This window comes from Eurosta solidaginis, chromosome 1 (genome assembly GCF_040869045.1).
Source record: "Eurosta solidaginis isolate ZX-2024a chromosome 1, ASM4086904v1, whole genome shotgun sequence".
Taxonomy (NCBI): Eukaryota; Metazoa; Arthropoda; class Insecta; order Diptera; family Tephritidae; genus Eurosta; species Eurosta solidaginis.
In genome coordinates this window covers 350,521,281-350,539,800 of record NC_090319.1, presented here as the reverse complement: position 1 = coordinate 350,539,800, position 18,520 = coordinate 350,521,281, and the positions used below count along the sequence as shown (strand labels likewise).

The 18,520-nt window shown below is 36.5% G+C and overlaps 2 protein-coding genes across 3 annotated transcripts in view; both read right to left on the bottom strand.

The window, feature by feature from the left end:
• The window catches only part of LOC137238059 (estradiol 17-beta-dehydrogenase 11), a 58,487-nt gene that overhangs the window by 24,428 nt on the left and 15,539 nt on the right, over window positions 1-18,520 (bottom strand). The gene's annotated exons all lie outside the window — the stretch shown is intronic.
• LOC137244675 (uncharacterized) lies at window positions 5,982-7,636 on the bottom strand. Its single transcript, XM_067774037.1, has 3 exons — window positions 7,390-7,636; window position 6,813; window positions 5,982-6,499 (listed from the first exon to the last, which is right to left on the bottom strand). The coding sequence occupies exons 1-3, from the start codon at window positions 7,576-7,578 to the stop codon at window positions 5,982-5,984; spliced, it is 708 nt and encodes a 235-aa protein (XP_067630138.1). The 5' UTR covers window positions 7,579-7,636.

The window sequence follows — 18,520 nt, the reverse complement described above, 5'->3', positions numbered from 1 at the left end:
CCGAGAAGAGCACTAGAGCCCGATCAATTCGAACGAATTCTATTCATGGTTCGATTTGCCTGAAATTTGGTATATAGGTAGCATTTTCCCTATATAAGTATTTACGACATTTTTTTTTTTTTGGGAAATGGAGCAGGGACCGACTGGGACGAAGATAGATAGATAGGTATAGATCGAGCAAAAACAAGTGACGGAAAAGACAGAGAGGGAGAGGGAAATGCATGAAAAGAGAAAGGCAGAGGGAACAGTGAATAAAAAGATAAGGAAAGGCGCAGGCAGAGTAAGAAGTAAAAACTGCTTAAAAGTTATGCAGATAGACCAAAGCTGGGCAGAACAACTTCTGCCGGGTCTGCTAGTATATTATATAAACATTGACGCACTACTGTCCGTCATCACCAGATAGGTAAATTAAGCTGCGCAGAAATAGCTGCCTCCAAGTCCACACAAGGAACCCGAATGGCAAAGAATTAAAAAAAATTTCGGTTGATTTATAAATCAAATATATTTTATCTGGCATTTGAAAAAGTCAAGCATTCAATATTTTTGTTCCTTTCTTTTGGTTTGGCATTTCTAAAATAAATTTGAGATTGTTTTTACAATTTTTTTAAAAATCAAAAAAAAATTATGGCTTTACCTTGTAATATTTTTATCAATTTTCATTTCATATTTTTCAAAAATTTTGAATCCTGCAGCGAATCGCAATAGTTCCGAACTAGCGCCAAACTATCGCATAAAGAGACACTACTGGCTCTAATTCTGCCCCTCGCAGTGTTTTCAACTGACACTTTTGCTTTTGTGATGTCCTACGAAATAGCAATTGCCTCTTCTTGCGACCTTTTGACCTTCTGTTTCTCAGGCATGCCCTAAAAAGTCATAAATCTAAAAAATATTTTCGAATATTTTTTTAAACGTTTTTGAGACTAGTTGTCATAGTCTCAAACTCGAAATCCTTATAAGTTTTTCCTAATTATCGAAGATAAAACAACAGAACCATAAGCTTTGCTAGTCGAGAAGTCATTTTTATTTTCATACATTTTACAAGCTTCAAACGTTTTTGGCACTCTGACTTTTTTAAAAATTTCCATAAGAAATAGTTTTCATACCTTTCTTCTATATATATAAAAATGAATGTCCGTTTGTGAGAGGCTTATAGAATCAAAAACTAGCCGGTTGATTTTGTTCAATCTTTCACATAAGTTGCGTACACCTCACGTGGTGGTTTGCACTAGAGGTTTACGCCGGTCACCTAATCGGTGGCGGCGGCATAGGCTCTATTATATTCCGACGGCGGCGGCGTGGTCGTCGCGCAGACAAAGCGATCGGCGTAAACCTATGAATTGAATGGCTGTACTTCAGAGTATCACATTGTCCACAACTAATGAATATGGAAACATACTGCTGACGTCAATGGTATGTTTGACGATCTGGAACAATATCATTATCTTACGGATGAGTATCTGGGAGGCATGTAATGTTTTTTTATATATATTTAAGGACGTTTCGGCCATTTCGGAAAGATTCGCGGTTTTTGCCTCAAAATCTCGCAGATCGTTAACAAATTTCTGGAGTAGCTCCTTGCAGAGAGAGGGGGAAATACTTAAAATGGTCACACTTTTGTAGCGTAGTTTCACCGAAGGAGATATTCTGAACTAACTCTAATACCCGTCGTCGGCACAATTTCTTTAAACCATTTGTGGCTATGTGTGGATCATGACTATCGTGGCACAGTTTTAACGATTAACATCAATGCTAGCAATCCCGACCACCATTCGCTACCACGCATTTTGGCCCTTATACCATATGCCAGCACAGAAGCTATAGGACTGCGACTTCGAACTCATACCTTCGTCGACGTTACTTTCCTAGAAGTTCTATGTGTAGATCCGAAGACTTTCTGACGGATGTGTTTTGTCGCGATATGCTTCCGAGCTACACCAAAAAAAAACACATTGAAACGTTAGGGAGTAACTATTCGGCCAAGGATGCCGCCCTCGAAATCATAAGCAATCTAAGTGCGTTCTCATGGGTGAAAATCGTATAATCCTTGGCGCATCTACATAATTTAAACTTTATAAGGACCGTGGATAAAAGTTGTAGACCTAAATTTGCAGACGTTTGTGTTCGATACATTGACTTCAGTAGTGTTCGTTTCCGGCCTTATGATATAAGAGCTCATTATGGATGACCAACTTCAGTTTTCAGACTAGTTCGACAATCCCCTGCGTTAGGGTAGTAGAACACCCGGTCATTTGTTGGACTGTCTTGAGAAAGCTTTTGCTTCACCACTTTGAGTGTTCTTGCGAAGGACAAAACCTAACCTGGTTAAAAAATGTGCCTACGTATTCACATTTATATAGGAGCCGTCACGCGTAGGTCATATTTAAACATGGTTGATAGGCTATATCCAATGTGATTCACTCCAAGGGACTAGTTGGGGATAGGGCCGGCAACTTTAGGAAATGTCAAACCGAGAGACTTGGGTGTGGAATGATGAGGTGTGGAAATCAAAATTAAAATTTCAGACGATATTTTATAGTTAAGCAAATAAAGTGATTTTTCAAACCCTTCTCATACGTGTGGAAGATATATGCAACTTAACCCTCCGATAGATTGTGGCGTCTGGCCAGACGAGAAGTCTTTATTTTCGTGAATAACTTTACTGCTACCCACCCGATCATGAAAAGCTTTAGTGTCTTTTTAAGTTTAGAGGCGGTGTTTATAATAATTCCGAAATCGATATTTTTTTCTTTTTATTTTATCTGATTTTTTGTACCAAAGTTGATTATGTCACATTTTAGCGTTGTCGTCTGGCTAGGCGAACATAGCTTATAAGACCTCATAGTTCGTATTAATTTCAAAATTTATCAATAAAAATTCAAACTTATTTCTGGGTAGTCACAGTGTACGACGAGTTTCTTCAAAATTTTAGTAAAAATTCAAATATTTGTGGATTTTGTTTTATCTTTTTTTGTACCAAATTTGATTATGTCACTTTTTAGCGTTGTCGTCTGGCCAGACGAACATATTTTTAAGCCTATATATCCTCATAGATCGAATTCATTTCAAAATTGATCATTAACAATTCAAACTTATCTTCAAAATTCAAATATTTGTGGATAAAGTTCTAAGTGTAAAATTTCGTCTGGCCAGACGACAACGCTAAGATGTGTTGAATTTATTCACCGCTAATCGGAGGGTTAAGTATGAGCTGAGAATCATTTCAAAGGAGAATTTAAAACACTGGAGCCTACTAAAAAATTTTGCATCACTGATTTCGCTTATTCTTTCAGCCAATCGGGATATAAAATTCAAAATCTCGATCTCGACTTAGGACATTTTATTTAAATTCAATGATCTTTATTAATTTTTTGAAAAAATTATGCGAAGTGATCATTCAAATTTATTATATAACTTTTCTTTAAGTGTTTTTATTTTATAACTTGGTGAATTCGGTAATGCGAAATCCGTGTTAAGCTGGCACTGAAAGCGCCTGTTTTCTCAAATCACTTTTGAACGGTTAGAAAGTGTTAAATTACGTAATTGAATTTTTATAACTAGCACTGCTGCGCATCCCTTGATACCCCTTTCGGTCATATCGGATCAATTTTCGAGATGAACAATAAATGGCCCAGACAGCCTTAGAAAAGTAGAAAATATAGTAACGCGCCGAACGCCGCCGCCACCGCCGCCGCGCCGATTTTTTTGACATTCGCGGCGGCGGCAGCGTTTATTGGCGGCGTATGTCCTAGTTTGCACATAGGTTTGGTTACGATCGACGCACAGGGTCTCGAGATAGAGGCCAAAACGTGGACCCGGGTATCCCTAGAATGTGGTTATAGAATATGGATAACAAATGAAAGCTGTTGATGAGGGCTTTAGTAGAGGGTAATTTTCATATCCCTGGGTGAGTAGGGTCTCGAGATATATCCCAAAACGTGGGCCTGTTAACGCCTAGACAGTATTTTTACATTATGGGTATCAAATTGAAGCTGTTGATGAGTGCTTCAGTACAGGGTAGTTTTCATACCTATTGCTGACTAGGGTCTCGAGATATATGCCAAAACGTGGATCAGGATAACACTAGGATGTGTTTTACATTATGGGTATCAAATTGAAGCTGTTGATGTGGGCTTTAGTACAGAGTAAGTTTTATGCCGCTGGGTGACTATGGTCTCGAGATATAGGCCAAAACGTGGACCCGGATACTCTAGAACGTGTGTGTAATATGGATATCAAATGAAAGCTGTTGCATCAACCTGGCAAAACTGAGTTAGACGGAAAAAGCCTTTTTAAAATGTATGCAGGTATACCAAATTTAGGGCAGAACAACGTATGTCGGGTCTGTTAGTTCTTTATATTATAGCAATGCATCTCGCTTCCACTCTGTCGTTAGCCCTAATTCACAAAATCTAATAAAAGCTGCCACTGCTATTTTCGTTTTCGCTGACATACATATATATCCAGTATACATATATTCCTTGGAGTTTTTTACCTGTTGAAATTACTAAAAAATTACGAAAGCCCGCTTAATCGATTCGGCCGGTTCCGACAAATTATTAATCGGACATCAAAATGTACCCATTCACCATATTGGGGGACTAATTGGCGTTCAGCTTGTCATCCTTATAATTTCGGTAAACTTATTGGTGGGTCAAACTCTTCTTGTTTGGGGACTTACAATTTTCGAGGACAGGCCCAACTTTATGTTCCATTTCAATTCTATGAAAGGTATACAAATTTTATGAGTGTATCAGGTCAAATTTATGCAAGTTAATGCGCATATAAACATTAGTCATGTCAATTACACAGTTAAGGTGTTTTTTTGAATAACGCTGAAAAATGTAAATCTAATTGACAAAATATGCACATCATCAATATAAATTAACACGCTTTTAAGATACAAATCTTAAATTTGCTGAACGAATATCCACATACATACATACATAAGTACCCTCTAGTCAATCCAACTATTTGACACTACTTTATGCCAACTTGTCAGCCAAAAATGTTTTTTCCATAAAGTAAATTGGTATTTTTGACCTGTGGATGTCTTACATGCCAACCTAATAAAACCGCACTGCGGTTTTTTAACGCACGCAAACAACCGGCGTTTTTTGCCGTAACCCAAATAAGCATGCGTTGCGACAATGTAAGGCATGTGTGCAAACGTCAAATCTAAATGTCACGCAGAACAAAAATTGGAAATCGAGTTAGGTTTTCACGCAGCAAATTCAATTTGGGTTGCTCTCATACAAGTTGTATGTGCATGAGACATTTTTGACAGAAAATGACTTGCGTGCGTTTATATTAGGTTGGCATGTTAAGCGCCAAATACACGACACGAACATTTCCGCGAACATTCCGCAATCTTGTTCGCAGCTTTGGCCATACACCATACGAACTTTTGGCCGAACATTAGTTCTCTTTCAGACGGCGATGAATACGGACAACAATTGTGCTGCAGCAATATTGCTCGCTGTGGCAATTAAGCGTAAAAAAAAGAGAGAAAATCGCAAAAAAAGAATTTGGTGCAAAGAATGGTTTAAAAAACGAGCAGTTCTTGGACAAAGTGAGCTTACTAAAGAACTGGAATTCACGTCACAAAATGATTTTAAAAATTACGTTCGTATGAGCAAGGCAACATTTGACCAACTTTTACAAAAAATGTTGCCACACATAACGAAACGGGATACAATAATGAGAGAAGCGATTCCCCCTCATCACCGCCTTGCTTTAACTTTGCGCTTTCTAGATAGTGGCAATAGCTTTGAAGACTTAAAATTTTTGACAGCAATTGCGCCCCAAACGATTGGGAAAATAGTTACAGAGACTTGTGATGCTATAATAAGTCAATTGAAAGATTTTATTAAGGTAATTATTTATTGATTAAATTATTTGTTTTCGACTAAACAAGAAAAGTTTCATGTGTACATATGTGTGTCTGAAAATTATTGGTTTTTTGAAGTAAAAAGAAAAATAAATTATTCGTCCGTTTCAAACGATTCAAAGAAATTTTGTAAGTTTTCTACCGAGCTCGAATTAATGGATGATGTATCTTCAAGGATTCGTACGTTTTGTGCGACTTGAGGTGACATTCTACTACTGTTTATGGACGAGCCGCTACTTAAAGGAGTTGGAACTCTTATTGTATAATTCTGCATGTGTTGGGGCACCGCGTAGTTAAGTTGCGTAGACGTGCGCATTGGGTATTGCGGAATGACATTTGGTGTTAATATTTGACTTGGGTTAAAAACATTTTGGATTTGAATCGCGTGTCTAAATTCCAATGCTCCCAAGCAACCTTGAAATAAAACATCTGATATGATTTTTCGCGCAATCGTTTTCTGGGAGGCCTCCATTTCACTATATTGCGAAGCCCACGATTGAGCCAAGGAGTCACCTTCTGTGGGTTCGCGGCTGTTGGCAAGTCTCTCGCATGCAATTTTAATAAGTTTATCTTCTTCAGAAACTTTTCTTTTGCTTGGTCGAACAGTGAATTCTTAAAAAGAAAGATTTATAAGTTTTACATTACTTTTCAACTTCCACAAACAGAAAAAGATTGGTAGGTAGAAGCGAAAAATTTTGATGCACGCTGGAACTTCCCAAATTGTATCGGCGCAATTGATGGAAAACACGTCAATATAACAAAGCCACCTGTCCATTTGTCCATCATTTTAATGGCAGTGGTTAATGCTAATTACGAATTTTTGATGGTGGATGTTGGCACAAATGGAAGAGCGTCTGATACCGGTCTTTTTAGCGAAACAAAATTTTTTTCATCTCTAAAAAATAAAACATTGAAAATTCCTGACCCTCAGCCGCTTCCAAACTGCGAAGAAAAACTACCATTTGTATTCGTAGCTGACGATGCTTTTCCCCTGTTAGAAAATATCATGAAGCCATTTAGCCACAACACACTCAAGGAAGAAGAAATAATTTTTAACTACAGGCTTTCTCGGGCGAGCAGAATTGTTGAAAACTGTTTTGGCATTTTAGCATCAAGATTTAGAATTCTCCTACAAACTATTAATTTATCACCAGAAAAAGTCACGAAAATTGTGTTAACCTGTTGCTACTTGCATAAATGAGGAGACGTATTTTGAAGGTGGATTCGATGTTGAAGAAACAGATCCCGGAGCGATAGAATACGCCGATTGGCATAATGACCATGGACTTACAGCTCTTCAAGCTTCAAGTGAAAAGAATGCATCCAATTTAGCAAAAACTACTCGAGAAAAATATTGTAATTATTTTAATACAGTGGGAGCAATTCCGTGGCAGAACAATATATTAAATATAAGAAAGTGAATCATTTACGGAATAAAAACAAAATGAATGTTTGTGTTCACAAAAAAAAAGAAACAATAAAATTTTGACTTTTTTTCTTACCTCAAATGTGTTTGTATTTTCATCCTGCATTGTGGTAATGCCTGCCAAAAGTTCTTCTTGATCTTTCAAAAAGCATTGCAAATCATTCTTTTTAATTCTATTACAATAGTCTTTGCTTTTTACTTGCCACAATGATGGCAAAGATTTATACATTTCAATAAATTCACTCAGAAATTTTTTATTGTCCATTTTACTTTTCCGCTCACGTCTGTTCCGTTCAGAAATTACTACGATTATGAGCTATTTCGCCATACACGCACGAACAGTTCGCGCAAATGTTCGCCAAAAATTAAAATATTTTGATTTTTGGCGAACATTTGCGCGAACTGGCAAACACCACCATACACGACAGAAAAGGTCGCAGAAACATGACATATCGGGAATGTTCGCGGAAATGTTCTTGTCGTGTATTTGGCGCTTTAGGAGTGTCAAACGAGTTCAAAACAAGTAAGGACTGAAATATACGGGGCTGAGCATTAACCTTATTCCATTCGTAATATCCGAATAATAGGCTGTATAAGGTAAGTTATACATGTGGAACAGATTTATGTACATAAGCGACATTTTCGAAAAATATCAATTAAATACTAGATCAGTAATCCACACAAAAAGCTTCACGTTTCTTATTGTCTGCATGAGATAGCAATGACCAAGAATTTCTTATCTAAACAACAGATCGTATGGGATATGCACTATATATATGACCGATCCCTGCGATTTTTTCAGACCTCATTATATGCAGCATACGTAAGCATTTGTTGAAATTCAAGGGGAGCAGCTGTTAAAATGAGGCAGCATTAGAAAAGCTTCTTATCATAACAATGGGTAGTATGCGATATAAACTATATACGACGGATCTCTACGATTTTTTCAGACGACAATAAATTTTAAGCCTTGAAGCTAGACAGAAAATGCGAAGATCTTCTTACCTGAATAATCAGATGCAAGGGATATTACTATATCTATGATCTCTATGATTTTTTTCAGACAAACAATACGTGCCATATACGAAAACATCTGGTGATTTTGAGTCTTAAAAAAAACATATTGGCACAATTTATCTTCGAGGATATTTAGGCCGAGCTTCTCTTCAAATTTGCGTCGTACTTCTTTTAATTCTCCCTGCAAATTGGTAGAACGTGATCTACATATTTTATGTCGACTCCGAACGGCATTCGCAAGGCTCATGAGTTTCCCCTGAGAAGCTTTTTCATGGTAGAGATACAGTCGGGGTGCTTGCCAAATCACTGCCGAGTGGCGACCCTGATTGTATCTAATTAAAAAAAAAAAACATTTTTACAGACAGACGGACAGACGTTGATGGCTAAATCAAACCAGATTGTCAACCTGATCAATTCGGTATGCTTGTTGGTGGGTCTATCTCTTCTCCTTTATGGACTTCCAATTTTGAGATTATTGACAATCTTAATATATGTACCATTTCATTTCCTTGTAATGTGTAGAAACAAAAACATAATAAAACAGCCAGGGCACTCAGAATAATTTAAACAGAAAAATTAATAAAGACAATCTATTCAGATTTTTTAAACCTGTAGACACTCAAATATATTTTTCAGATTAATTTGTTAGAGTACCACTAAGATCAAAATAGTTTAGAAAATGTTTGTAAACGTGTTCACCCTCGGTAGTGGTCATGACAGCCCTTCGAGTGCAAAAAAACTTACTCCAAACACCTTGCTTATTCGCGTTATTTTATATTTAGTCGGTACATAATGCTTCGCTAATGGATGAGTATTCAATTTGACAATGAGAGGTTCAGCGTCCTGCAAGATGTGGGTCTATCATGAACTACCCTTTAAACCTGTTATTCTTTAACTTTAAACATTTCCCACTCGTTTTGAAGTTGATATTCGGGCATATCATGTTATGGCAGTTCTGCAGTTTTTACAGCGTATGTTCTGATAGATTAATCGTACAGTTGGTGGTTCTAAAATCAAAAATTGTCCTCAGGTAAATAAAATAAAATGATTGAAATATGGTCTAACAAGAAAGATATATCCTACAAAATTTTTAAACAAAGTTCAGTGTACGGACCGTGTCGACTTGGAACACGTACCAACAACAAATTTTGTCCATTACCCCACCCCAGTAAATCGGACCCTGGTTATAGCATCTGTGTACGCAGGTAATAATGTACAGCTCATACTCAGCATTATCCTTGAAATAAAGACTACGAAGTGCTAATCCAACACTGGATGCATACATTTAACACATCAACAGCCTGATTCTAATGTGGTAACAACTTTCTTCACCACGGCAACTTTCTTCATGTGGTAACTTTTGTACCCTTTTGGTATTCTGCCCACGAAAGTAACCGGATAATAGTTTACCCACTAAAATAGGTGGTAACATCGATGTAACCACACAAAAGCTGTTGTTTAGAAAAAGGCAATAATAGTAAAAAAGTGTTGCCTCTTGCTATACATATTTGTTTCCATCTTCTTTCACAGTATGTATTACAATATAGCTATGTAAAAACGTATGCATGTATGCACATATGTATATACACATCGTCCCGTTTATTCGTTAACATCGTATCTACGAGTGACACATTTTCGGTAAAGCCATGGCGGAACCATACACGGTGGCAACAAACATAAATAAAAATTCCATGTACTTCGTTTTTGTAAATTCGATGGACAAATGTCAAAATCGTACTGCGCCGGAAGTTGATGTATCAAATTAAATAAAAAAAGTTTATATTCAGCTGTCCCATGCTGCCACCTTGTATCGTCCCGCCATGGGTAAAGCGAAGAAAACCAACTTTTAAATTTCACCACAGACACTGGTGAGTTTTTCGGTGATGACAGCGTTACCACTTTGGTCAGAATCGCGAATAAAACAACTGGTAACGATTTTCGGTTACATAATGTTCTGGGTACTATTTTACCGGTAACGCTAAGAATCGGGCCGCAAGTGACGAGTGTTTTAAAGATGTCATCAACTGGATATGCAACTACGTTGAAATAATGCTCATTGGCAAATGGCCAATGTACTCCACCAGAATAAATGCATACACATATTGAAAATTATATTATAGAAGAACGATTGAGAATAACCTCAGCAAAAACTTGCTTAAGTTGTTGGAAGCAATAAGGAATAATGGTTTCACTCCTGACAGATAAACCTAAACTAAATAAAGCTTTTCCCTTAGATGAAATAAAAAATTAAAAAATTAATGTTGCCTAAATTTAGAGGATACATGATAAATAGAACCTATCTCTAGTCCAAGGCGAATTCAGTACCAGATGTTGTTATCCCAACGCCGTGTACATCAATATGTCAGTTAATCGAAATTAATCAAAATTTTCTTTTGACTTGACATTCTTCAGCTCAGCGAATTGATTGATTTCGCTTTGCCATCACCTTGCTCTAGTCGATAAGTTTTCGTAATATTTTAAAGAAACTCGTTTTCTTTTCTTATGGCATGCTATTCCTCATTGTACCGGCTTCATAAAACTTATAATCATTTTTATTATATAAAAGTCCTAATACAGCAAGTAGCATTTTAAAATAAAACCTTATGTAGGCACTATTTTATTTGGTCCATAAGCCTTATATTCTCCCTAATGGCTTATAATAATTCCTTAACTAATATTTATATTACATGAGGTATAAGTATTATACATAACCTTATCTTTCAGATAATATTTATACCTGATAATATATTTCCAGAAAAATAAGAAGTATTATAAGGTATATATATATATATATTATAAGTATTATAAGCAATTAGGGCCTGTTGCCATAATACTTTATACTATATGTAATAAGCCTTATATAAGGCTCAAATTTGTTGGTGGGAGTTCCGATTCCTATCTTTGATTGATTTATAGAGAGCATGAAAGGCTAGCATATTTGGCGCAAAATGTTCATGCGATTATGTATGTATGTAGCTATAAAACGAGTTTTCAATTATGCTCAAAAAATGAGTATCATCAAGAGAGCTTGCTAAAGCTAACAATAGAAAACGAATGCAAATCATATGTATAATACGTCTATATCAATACCTTCCTATCTTCCTAATGTGCAAATTTTCTGTTAATCATTATTTGCTGAAACTGTGCAAATGTATGTTCTGCGCATGCGCGAGCTTTCTTAGTGTGAGTGAATTGTAGTAGCGTGTGTAAAAAATGTATTAAAGGGATTCCAACGGGTCACCATCCCCTTTACCTAACTTCTGCATACTAATTGTTATAAAATCTCAGTTTAGTCGATTAAACAGTGAAAAGGCCAACAAATACAATACAATGATTGATGTATTTATTATTTAAACATGGGCTGCAGCCATACAAAGTACATTATTTACATAAATAGTAAGTAAAAAAAACAAGGCGAAGAATTTATATTTTTGAAATGAAAAAAATTCAAATATACATGTATAAAAATATACTTATACATACATCTCAACAAGCATTTCTCTAAACAATTCAACGTGTCGCAAGGCTTATAAAGTACGGCTTAAATAAGGGGCCATAGTTAAAGTTCGCTCCTAATCGAGTACACATACTTGAATTTAAATACGCGCCATCAAACGTCAAGAACACACTTTCACTCCGGTGGAACTCAACATATAAAGGGATTCTTTCAATTAGGTGGGTCGTTGCTCACAAGTCAAAGATCGTTTTAGGAAGTTTCCAATTGGAACTTTCCAATGATCATTCAACGAGATAGCTATTATTACAAGAGCACTATTAACAGTAGGAGCCGAGTCGCACTCTGCAGCATTATTCGCTGTTCCCGTATTTACACACCCCTCAAATCCTCGACGATTGTAAATTTTCTTCTCTCTAACGACCATTTCGTCAAGCACTACATTCACTATTACGGGCTTTGAGTCTTTAACAGGCATTGTTATGGCTTCTGGTGCTTGCTTTGTGAACCGTAGTGAGCCGTCAATATTTTGGTACCATTTGCGAAGCATTGAAGGATGTGGTAGCATATCTTTCCACGTTTGGCGGAAATAACGTAAATTCTTGATGAATAGAAATGCAGTGTAAGAGCAAAACTTCTTATTTCTTTTATACACCATTTTAACCGTTCATTTTTCTAGAAACCATTGCTTTAACATTTTCTGGTAAAAACTCCTATCAAAAATACAACGTAAGTAACAATATTTTGATTTAAAAAAAGCGATTTTACCATCATCATTTCAGTATCTGCGTCTATTACCTTCACCAATTCTTCTAAAGAGGTAACTCTGATTTTCAAATATCGTTTTTTTCACGCAGGTTTTTTATAATTTTTTTTTTCTCAAACCATCTTTTATATATATAGATATTCCTGTCTCAAAAGTATTAAATATACTTACATGAAGAGCGCACATTTCGGCTGGAAATACAAACGTCTATTGAAGGAAATGCGCCTTTCATTGCTACAAATACGCATATTTTTCAAATTATCACTTGTGGTTAGACCGTATGCCTCAACCCATTTTTCGCAAGTTTCTGCATCTTTTGGAAAGCTGGGGTTTAAATGAAAAGCCCAATGAAAAGTTAACACAAAAGTTGCACAATTTAACTAATTCACTTTCTGCAAAATACTCACGAATGCAAACATATATTATTAAATTTTTCTCTCTTTTTATCACACAAAAACAACGCTTCGACATTTTTGATATTAAATTTACTTATAACGGCTGAAAATCTTACGACCGCTAACTAGATTTGTTTTCAATTTATGCCATTCGTGGCTAAGGGTTCATTTACATACCTGCGCACTCAGCACTAATCGGTAATGCTATTCTGCGGAGTTCTTAAAACAATACAAATTTTATAATACTAATGGAAAACAAAATCTTACTTTTTCATTTGGAGAACGAAATAGCCAAATGTACAATATTGATAGAAGCAAGACGGCTTGTTGAAATATACATATATTTACGTCCCTTTTTTACAAAAATTTAACGACACCCTTGAGATTTTATCTCCTTCTCTCGTTGTATATCTGTACTGTAATGTTTGACAGGCTGCACAGTTCAGTAGTAGTGATATAGAAGTATTACATATATGATGCAAATATGTGTATGTTTACGGCTAAAGTACGTGTTTACCTGGCTGCCCATTCGCCGACGCCGGCCTTGAGTATATGGAGCATTTTTTCAGTTTTAGATCTTTACTAAGGACAAACTATAACTTTTTCAGATAAACTATTCACTGTATTAATATTAATATTTGACTGTATTAATATTGTATATATTCTATATTGAAAAATTTATGGGTGGTTATCATTAACTCCCGCTTACAGCTCCGACACATAAGCAGTTTTTCATATAGATGAGTTTAATACATGCTTATGCATTATGAGTAGATTGCATGTATTTTTATGGAGAATGGTAGAATGAGCGATACTAGCGCCATCTGACATTGAAAAGTAGCCAACTCCCCAACTTTGTTCCAAGCAAATCATAAGAAGAAGAATTTGACATTTGCTTTGGCTAAGGGTGTTGGCATACTTTGCAAGTGAAATTATTTTTCCCACTTGTTGGTAAATTTTCTAACATTTTTCACAATTAAAAACTGCAATATAACAATCGAATACGACACAAAATATGTTAGCAAGTATTTTTGTTGTATAGGGAGAGTGTTTACAACAGTGCTTCGCGAAATTTTGTATGTGAATGGGCAAGGCGTAATAAACTTCAATTACCAGGTTTGTAGTTCCTTCATATTTACAAACGCAACATCTTGGTTGTTTGCGGCGATGGTATTGGAATGAATAAGCTTGTGTTAAACTCATCTATATGAAAAATGTCATTGTTCCACCGCATTTACTTATATTACACTCATTGAGCATTCTGAATTCTTCTAGCTTTTAATATACAGAAATAAAAGCGAGTGTTCCTAAAGAAACAAGAGTTGGTGCTGGTTTGCACACAGAGTATATTACCTTGGGAAACATAACGGTTGATCGTAACGACATAAACGAATCGAGATAAACATAGACTTCCGTGTATCAAAATGCTCAGAATGAAAGAACGGAATTGATTTAGCCATGTCCGTGCGTCCGTCCCTCTGCCTGTGCACACGACAAATTGAGTAACTATTCATTACCTCTTATTGAAATTTGGCATATGGGTGCCTTGGCACTTATCTCCCATCGCTTTTTCAATTAGCGAAATCGGATGATAACCACGCCCACTTTTTACGTGTATAACATTTTGGAAGACAAAAAAAACCTGATTATTTAGTATTTAAATAATACTCCTAGAATGTTGAAATTTGATGTGTGAACTAACATTGAGACTCATGATAAAAATTTGAAATTTTGTTTTTAAATAGACACTTGTGATAAAATAAATTTTAAAAATAATGATCATAAATCGAAACCGTTAAGCCTATCATAACGAAATTCGACAAAGAGATTGCCTTTACTGTAAAAAGGCCCGTGGATGAATAGAGAAGCTATATCGTTCCAAAAAAAAGCGTATATCAATGATGTTTCATTTCCAAAGTGGAATTATAACAAGAAAAGAAAAATTCTAATTTTTAAAAATGGGCATGCCCCTGTTTTACTAAGCAATTTTCTATGTTTCGGGAGCCAAGCTTTCTTTACAGCAGGAAATATTTCTATTAAAAATGGACGTGATCGGTTAAAGACCACGCCCACTTTTATATAAAAGATTTTAAAAATGTCCTAGACTAAAATAATAAGCTATATCTTAGCGAAAAATAGTTTTGTATCAATGATATTTCACTTACCAACTTTTTATGTAAGAGGAAATGGGGATACATTTTGTTTTTTTAATGGGCGGTGCCACGTCCCTATTCCGATCAAGCATTACACAACATTTCTAGAGCCTCAAAAAAATAAATCCATCGTAACAAAATTCGAAAAAGTAAATAATTTATCTTAAAGGAACTGTACAATTCAAAATCACGCTGAGTATATAATGTTCGGTAGCAGGCGAACTTAGACACCCTTACTTATTTTTTATATTCTTGGTCTGCCACTTTTTCTTTTGCAAATTTTTTTTTTGGGCTGATACTAATTTTAAATTCTTCTTCTTGGTACATTGAGGAGTGATACATTTAGAATATTTAGAATAGAAAATGTGAAGAGCAATTCGAAATTCGGCAAAAATATACATTTTTAAATAAACCACATTTAAATTCAATAATTTTCCGGGGTTCTGCACATTTAACTCATTTAGGGCCGAACAGAAGAAAAAGTTATAATAAAAACTAGCAGACACGGCAGATATTGTTCTGCTCTAACTTTACTCTAGCTGCATATCTTTTAATAACTGTTTACCTCTTACTATCCCCAGTGGCGTAGTGAGGTTTTCTTGTGCCCGGGGTTGAATATTTGTCTAGTGTCGATCCAGAAATAAGGAGATCCTACAGGCTGCCAGTTTACTACAGCGTCTTGCAGGCGGAAATTATAGTCGTTAAGAAGGAAGCAGAAATTCTGGAGGAAGCATGCTTAAGCTGCAATAGCGTCAATATATATATTGATAGTCAGGCAGCGATTAAGGCGATGATTTCACACAGTACTACATCAATTTGTGTCCCGGAATGCAAAAAAGCATTGCTGGGTACCTGATCATAAAGGGATAGAAGGTAACGAAAAGACCGATGAGTTGGCCAAGGAGGGTACAGCACTTGCTGAAGCTATGGTAAACGTCCCAATGCGTTTGGGAAAAATCAAAAGGAGACAGGAGTTGCATATGATCCATCAAGCAGGAAATGTGTGGACATATGTAAGTGCGGGCCCGAAAAATTCCTAAGATAATGTGTACATACGACGATATTAGACTCATAAAGTCCCTCATTTCTCTGAAGAGAGAAGACTTAGGCTCGGGATGGGCATACTAACTGGACACTGCCTTCTGGCTTCACATGCTTATAATCTAGGCCTTTGTCAGTACAAGCAGATGTAGAAAGAAACGGCGGAGCCCGTTCGGTGTATGTGTCCTGCATTCGCCAGGTCAAGGCTCCAGCTATAAGGGCTTCAGAGTTGACAGGTCTCGAGGAAGGAATTGTGCTAGATCCTAGAAAATGTCTTGTATGTATTTGCCAAGAGGAGGGAGTTATGCTTTAACATAATTCCCGGCACCTGATTGGATTTCTTACGTTTGGTTGTCAAACGAATTCTGGTAACACTAAGGACACATTCAGACTACGTGAATTCTTAATTGACCGGCCGGTTCAATCCAACCTATCCAACAACCAATCAATAAAAATAAGGTACGAAAACCGGGGTTTTTCTCGTAACTCACATATTACGGATGTCCGGGGAAAATCTTATACGCTATTATTCGGACGAGTTCATGTCCTACGATTGGAAAATAAGTGTTCTTTGCCCAGTCCACAAGGAGTTACTGCGCCAACTATCGCGGAATCAGCCTTGTTAATATATAGCATATAAGGTCCTGTCAAGTGTATTGTGCGAAAGGTTGAAGCCCACCGTGAACGGCTGATTGGACCTTATCAGTGCGGCTTCAGACCTGCTAAATCTACCATCGACTTCCCCCTGCGGGTTAGGGGGTCAGAATATACCCGCGGTAGGTATGCCTGTCGTAAGAGGCGACTAAAATACCAGATTCAAGGGGCTATGTAGCGCAACCCTTTCAGGTTGCCAGCGTAATATATAGCTTCTCCAAACCCAATTGTCAACCTCACCTATCCGCGGCGAATCCTGTTTCACTAACAGATGAGGCTCTGGCGACCCCAAGCTCTTCATGGAACTTGGTGGTGGGGAGGGAGAGAATAGCCTGAGGTTTAATTAGGCCACATAAATCGTTCCCGAGGTGGTCGGGCTAGCACCTTAATGGTGCTGTGATACCGGAGCGTACCGGATCTGTATCCGGCAAAGGACCATCACATCGATAACACTCCCCAAAGCCTTCGGAGAGCAACCTTATCGCTACAACAACAACATAACATCAGGCTCTGACTAAGAAAGCGTTTTTATCGGAACCCGCCTATGGAAGCAGAGGAATAGGGCGGCCTCCACTCCGCTGGAAAGACTAGGTGGAAAACGATTTAAACTTCCTTGGCGTGACCAATTGGCGGCAAATGGCAGAACGAAGAAGCGACTGGCGCGCATTGCTGGACGGCCTTAATCGTTTTAACGGTTAAGCGACAATTAAGTAAGTAAGTAAAAGCTAGAGACTCGAAAATCTCGCTAGAAGTCGATTTTACGTATTTCTTTTTTATTTCCTACGAGAGTGTGCTGTATTTTTACATTATTTCGTTTACGAAAATAAAACAATAAATGAGTGTTCTGCAGAAAAGTAGTTTCGATTGGAAATTAGGCATAGCAGCTTTTATCGCTGTGGTGACGATATTATAATTACGGCGGATTATAAAAATAAACAATAAACAATTTATTAAGGCAAAGCTAATTGGCAACTATCGCAATCATTAGATTTAACAAACTAAAAAATAAAAAAAATTATATACTAATACGTTGTTGCCGATATATTTGTCTATAATCTGTCATGATGCGTTTCTTAATGAATTTATAAAAACAAATGCTTGTATAGAAGAAATAAATAAATATTCGCATTTGAAATTTTTTGAAGTGATACTTCTATAGGCGCGTTATGAAAAATGAGAGTGAAAATTTAAAAATCTAACACGAAAGTCGCAGTTTGAAAATGCAGCTCGTGTGTATGTTCGTTGTGAATTGTACGAGCAAACTTGCTTTGAGTGGGATGTATATTAGGCTGGGTCGATTTATTAACCGATATCGCGCAATCGATTTTTCGATATGATTTGGGCTCAGGAAAAAAAGTTCCACTACGCATACCCAAAAAAAATTATTTTCGATCCTGCGGAAAAAAAATGGCGAAAGGGTAAATTTTTCGATCAAAACACTCCCCAAAATCCAAAAAATATCAATTTCAATTTTCAAAAAACTGTTGTAAAAACGTTGGCGATAACAGCATATGGGTGTATGTACATATGTATGTGTTTGAAAAGAACCCAGCATTTGCTAACATTATTTAACTTCGGGAGTGCGTTTATGCGTATGGATGCGTGTATGTATGTATTTTCACTTCATATCAGCTTAACATATGTATATATGTACATATTCATGCGTGTTAATGGCTAAGAATGCATAGGACATCTTTTGTAAACTAGTCGTTATTTAAAACTCTTTA

Excerpts from the sequence above, each read along its gene's own strand:
- LOC137244675 (XM_067774037.1), bottom strand. The coding sequence starts at position 7,578 with ATGGACAATAAAAAATTTCTGAGTGAATTTATTGAAATGTATAAATCT.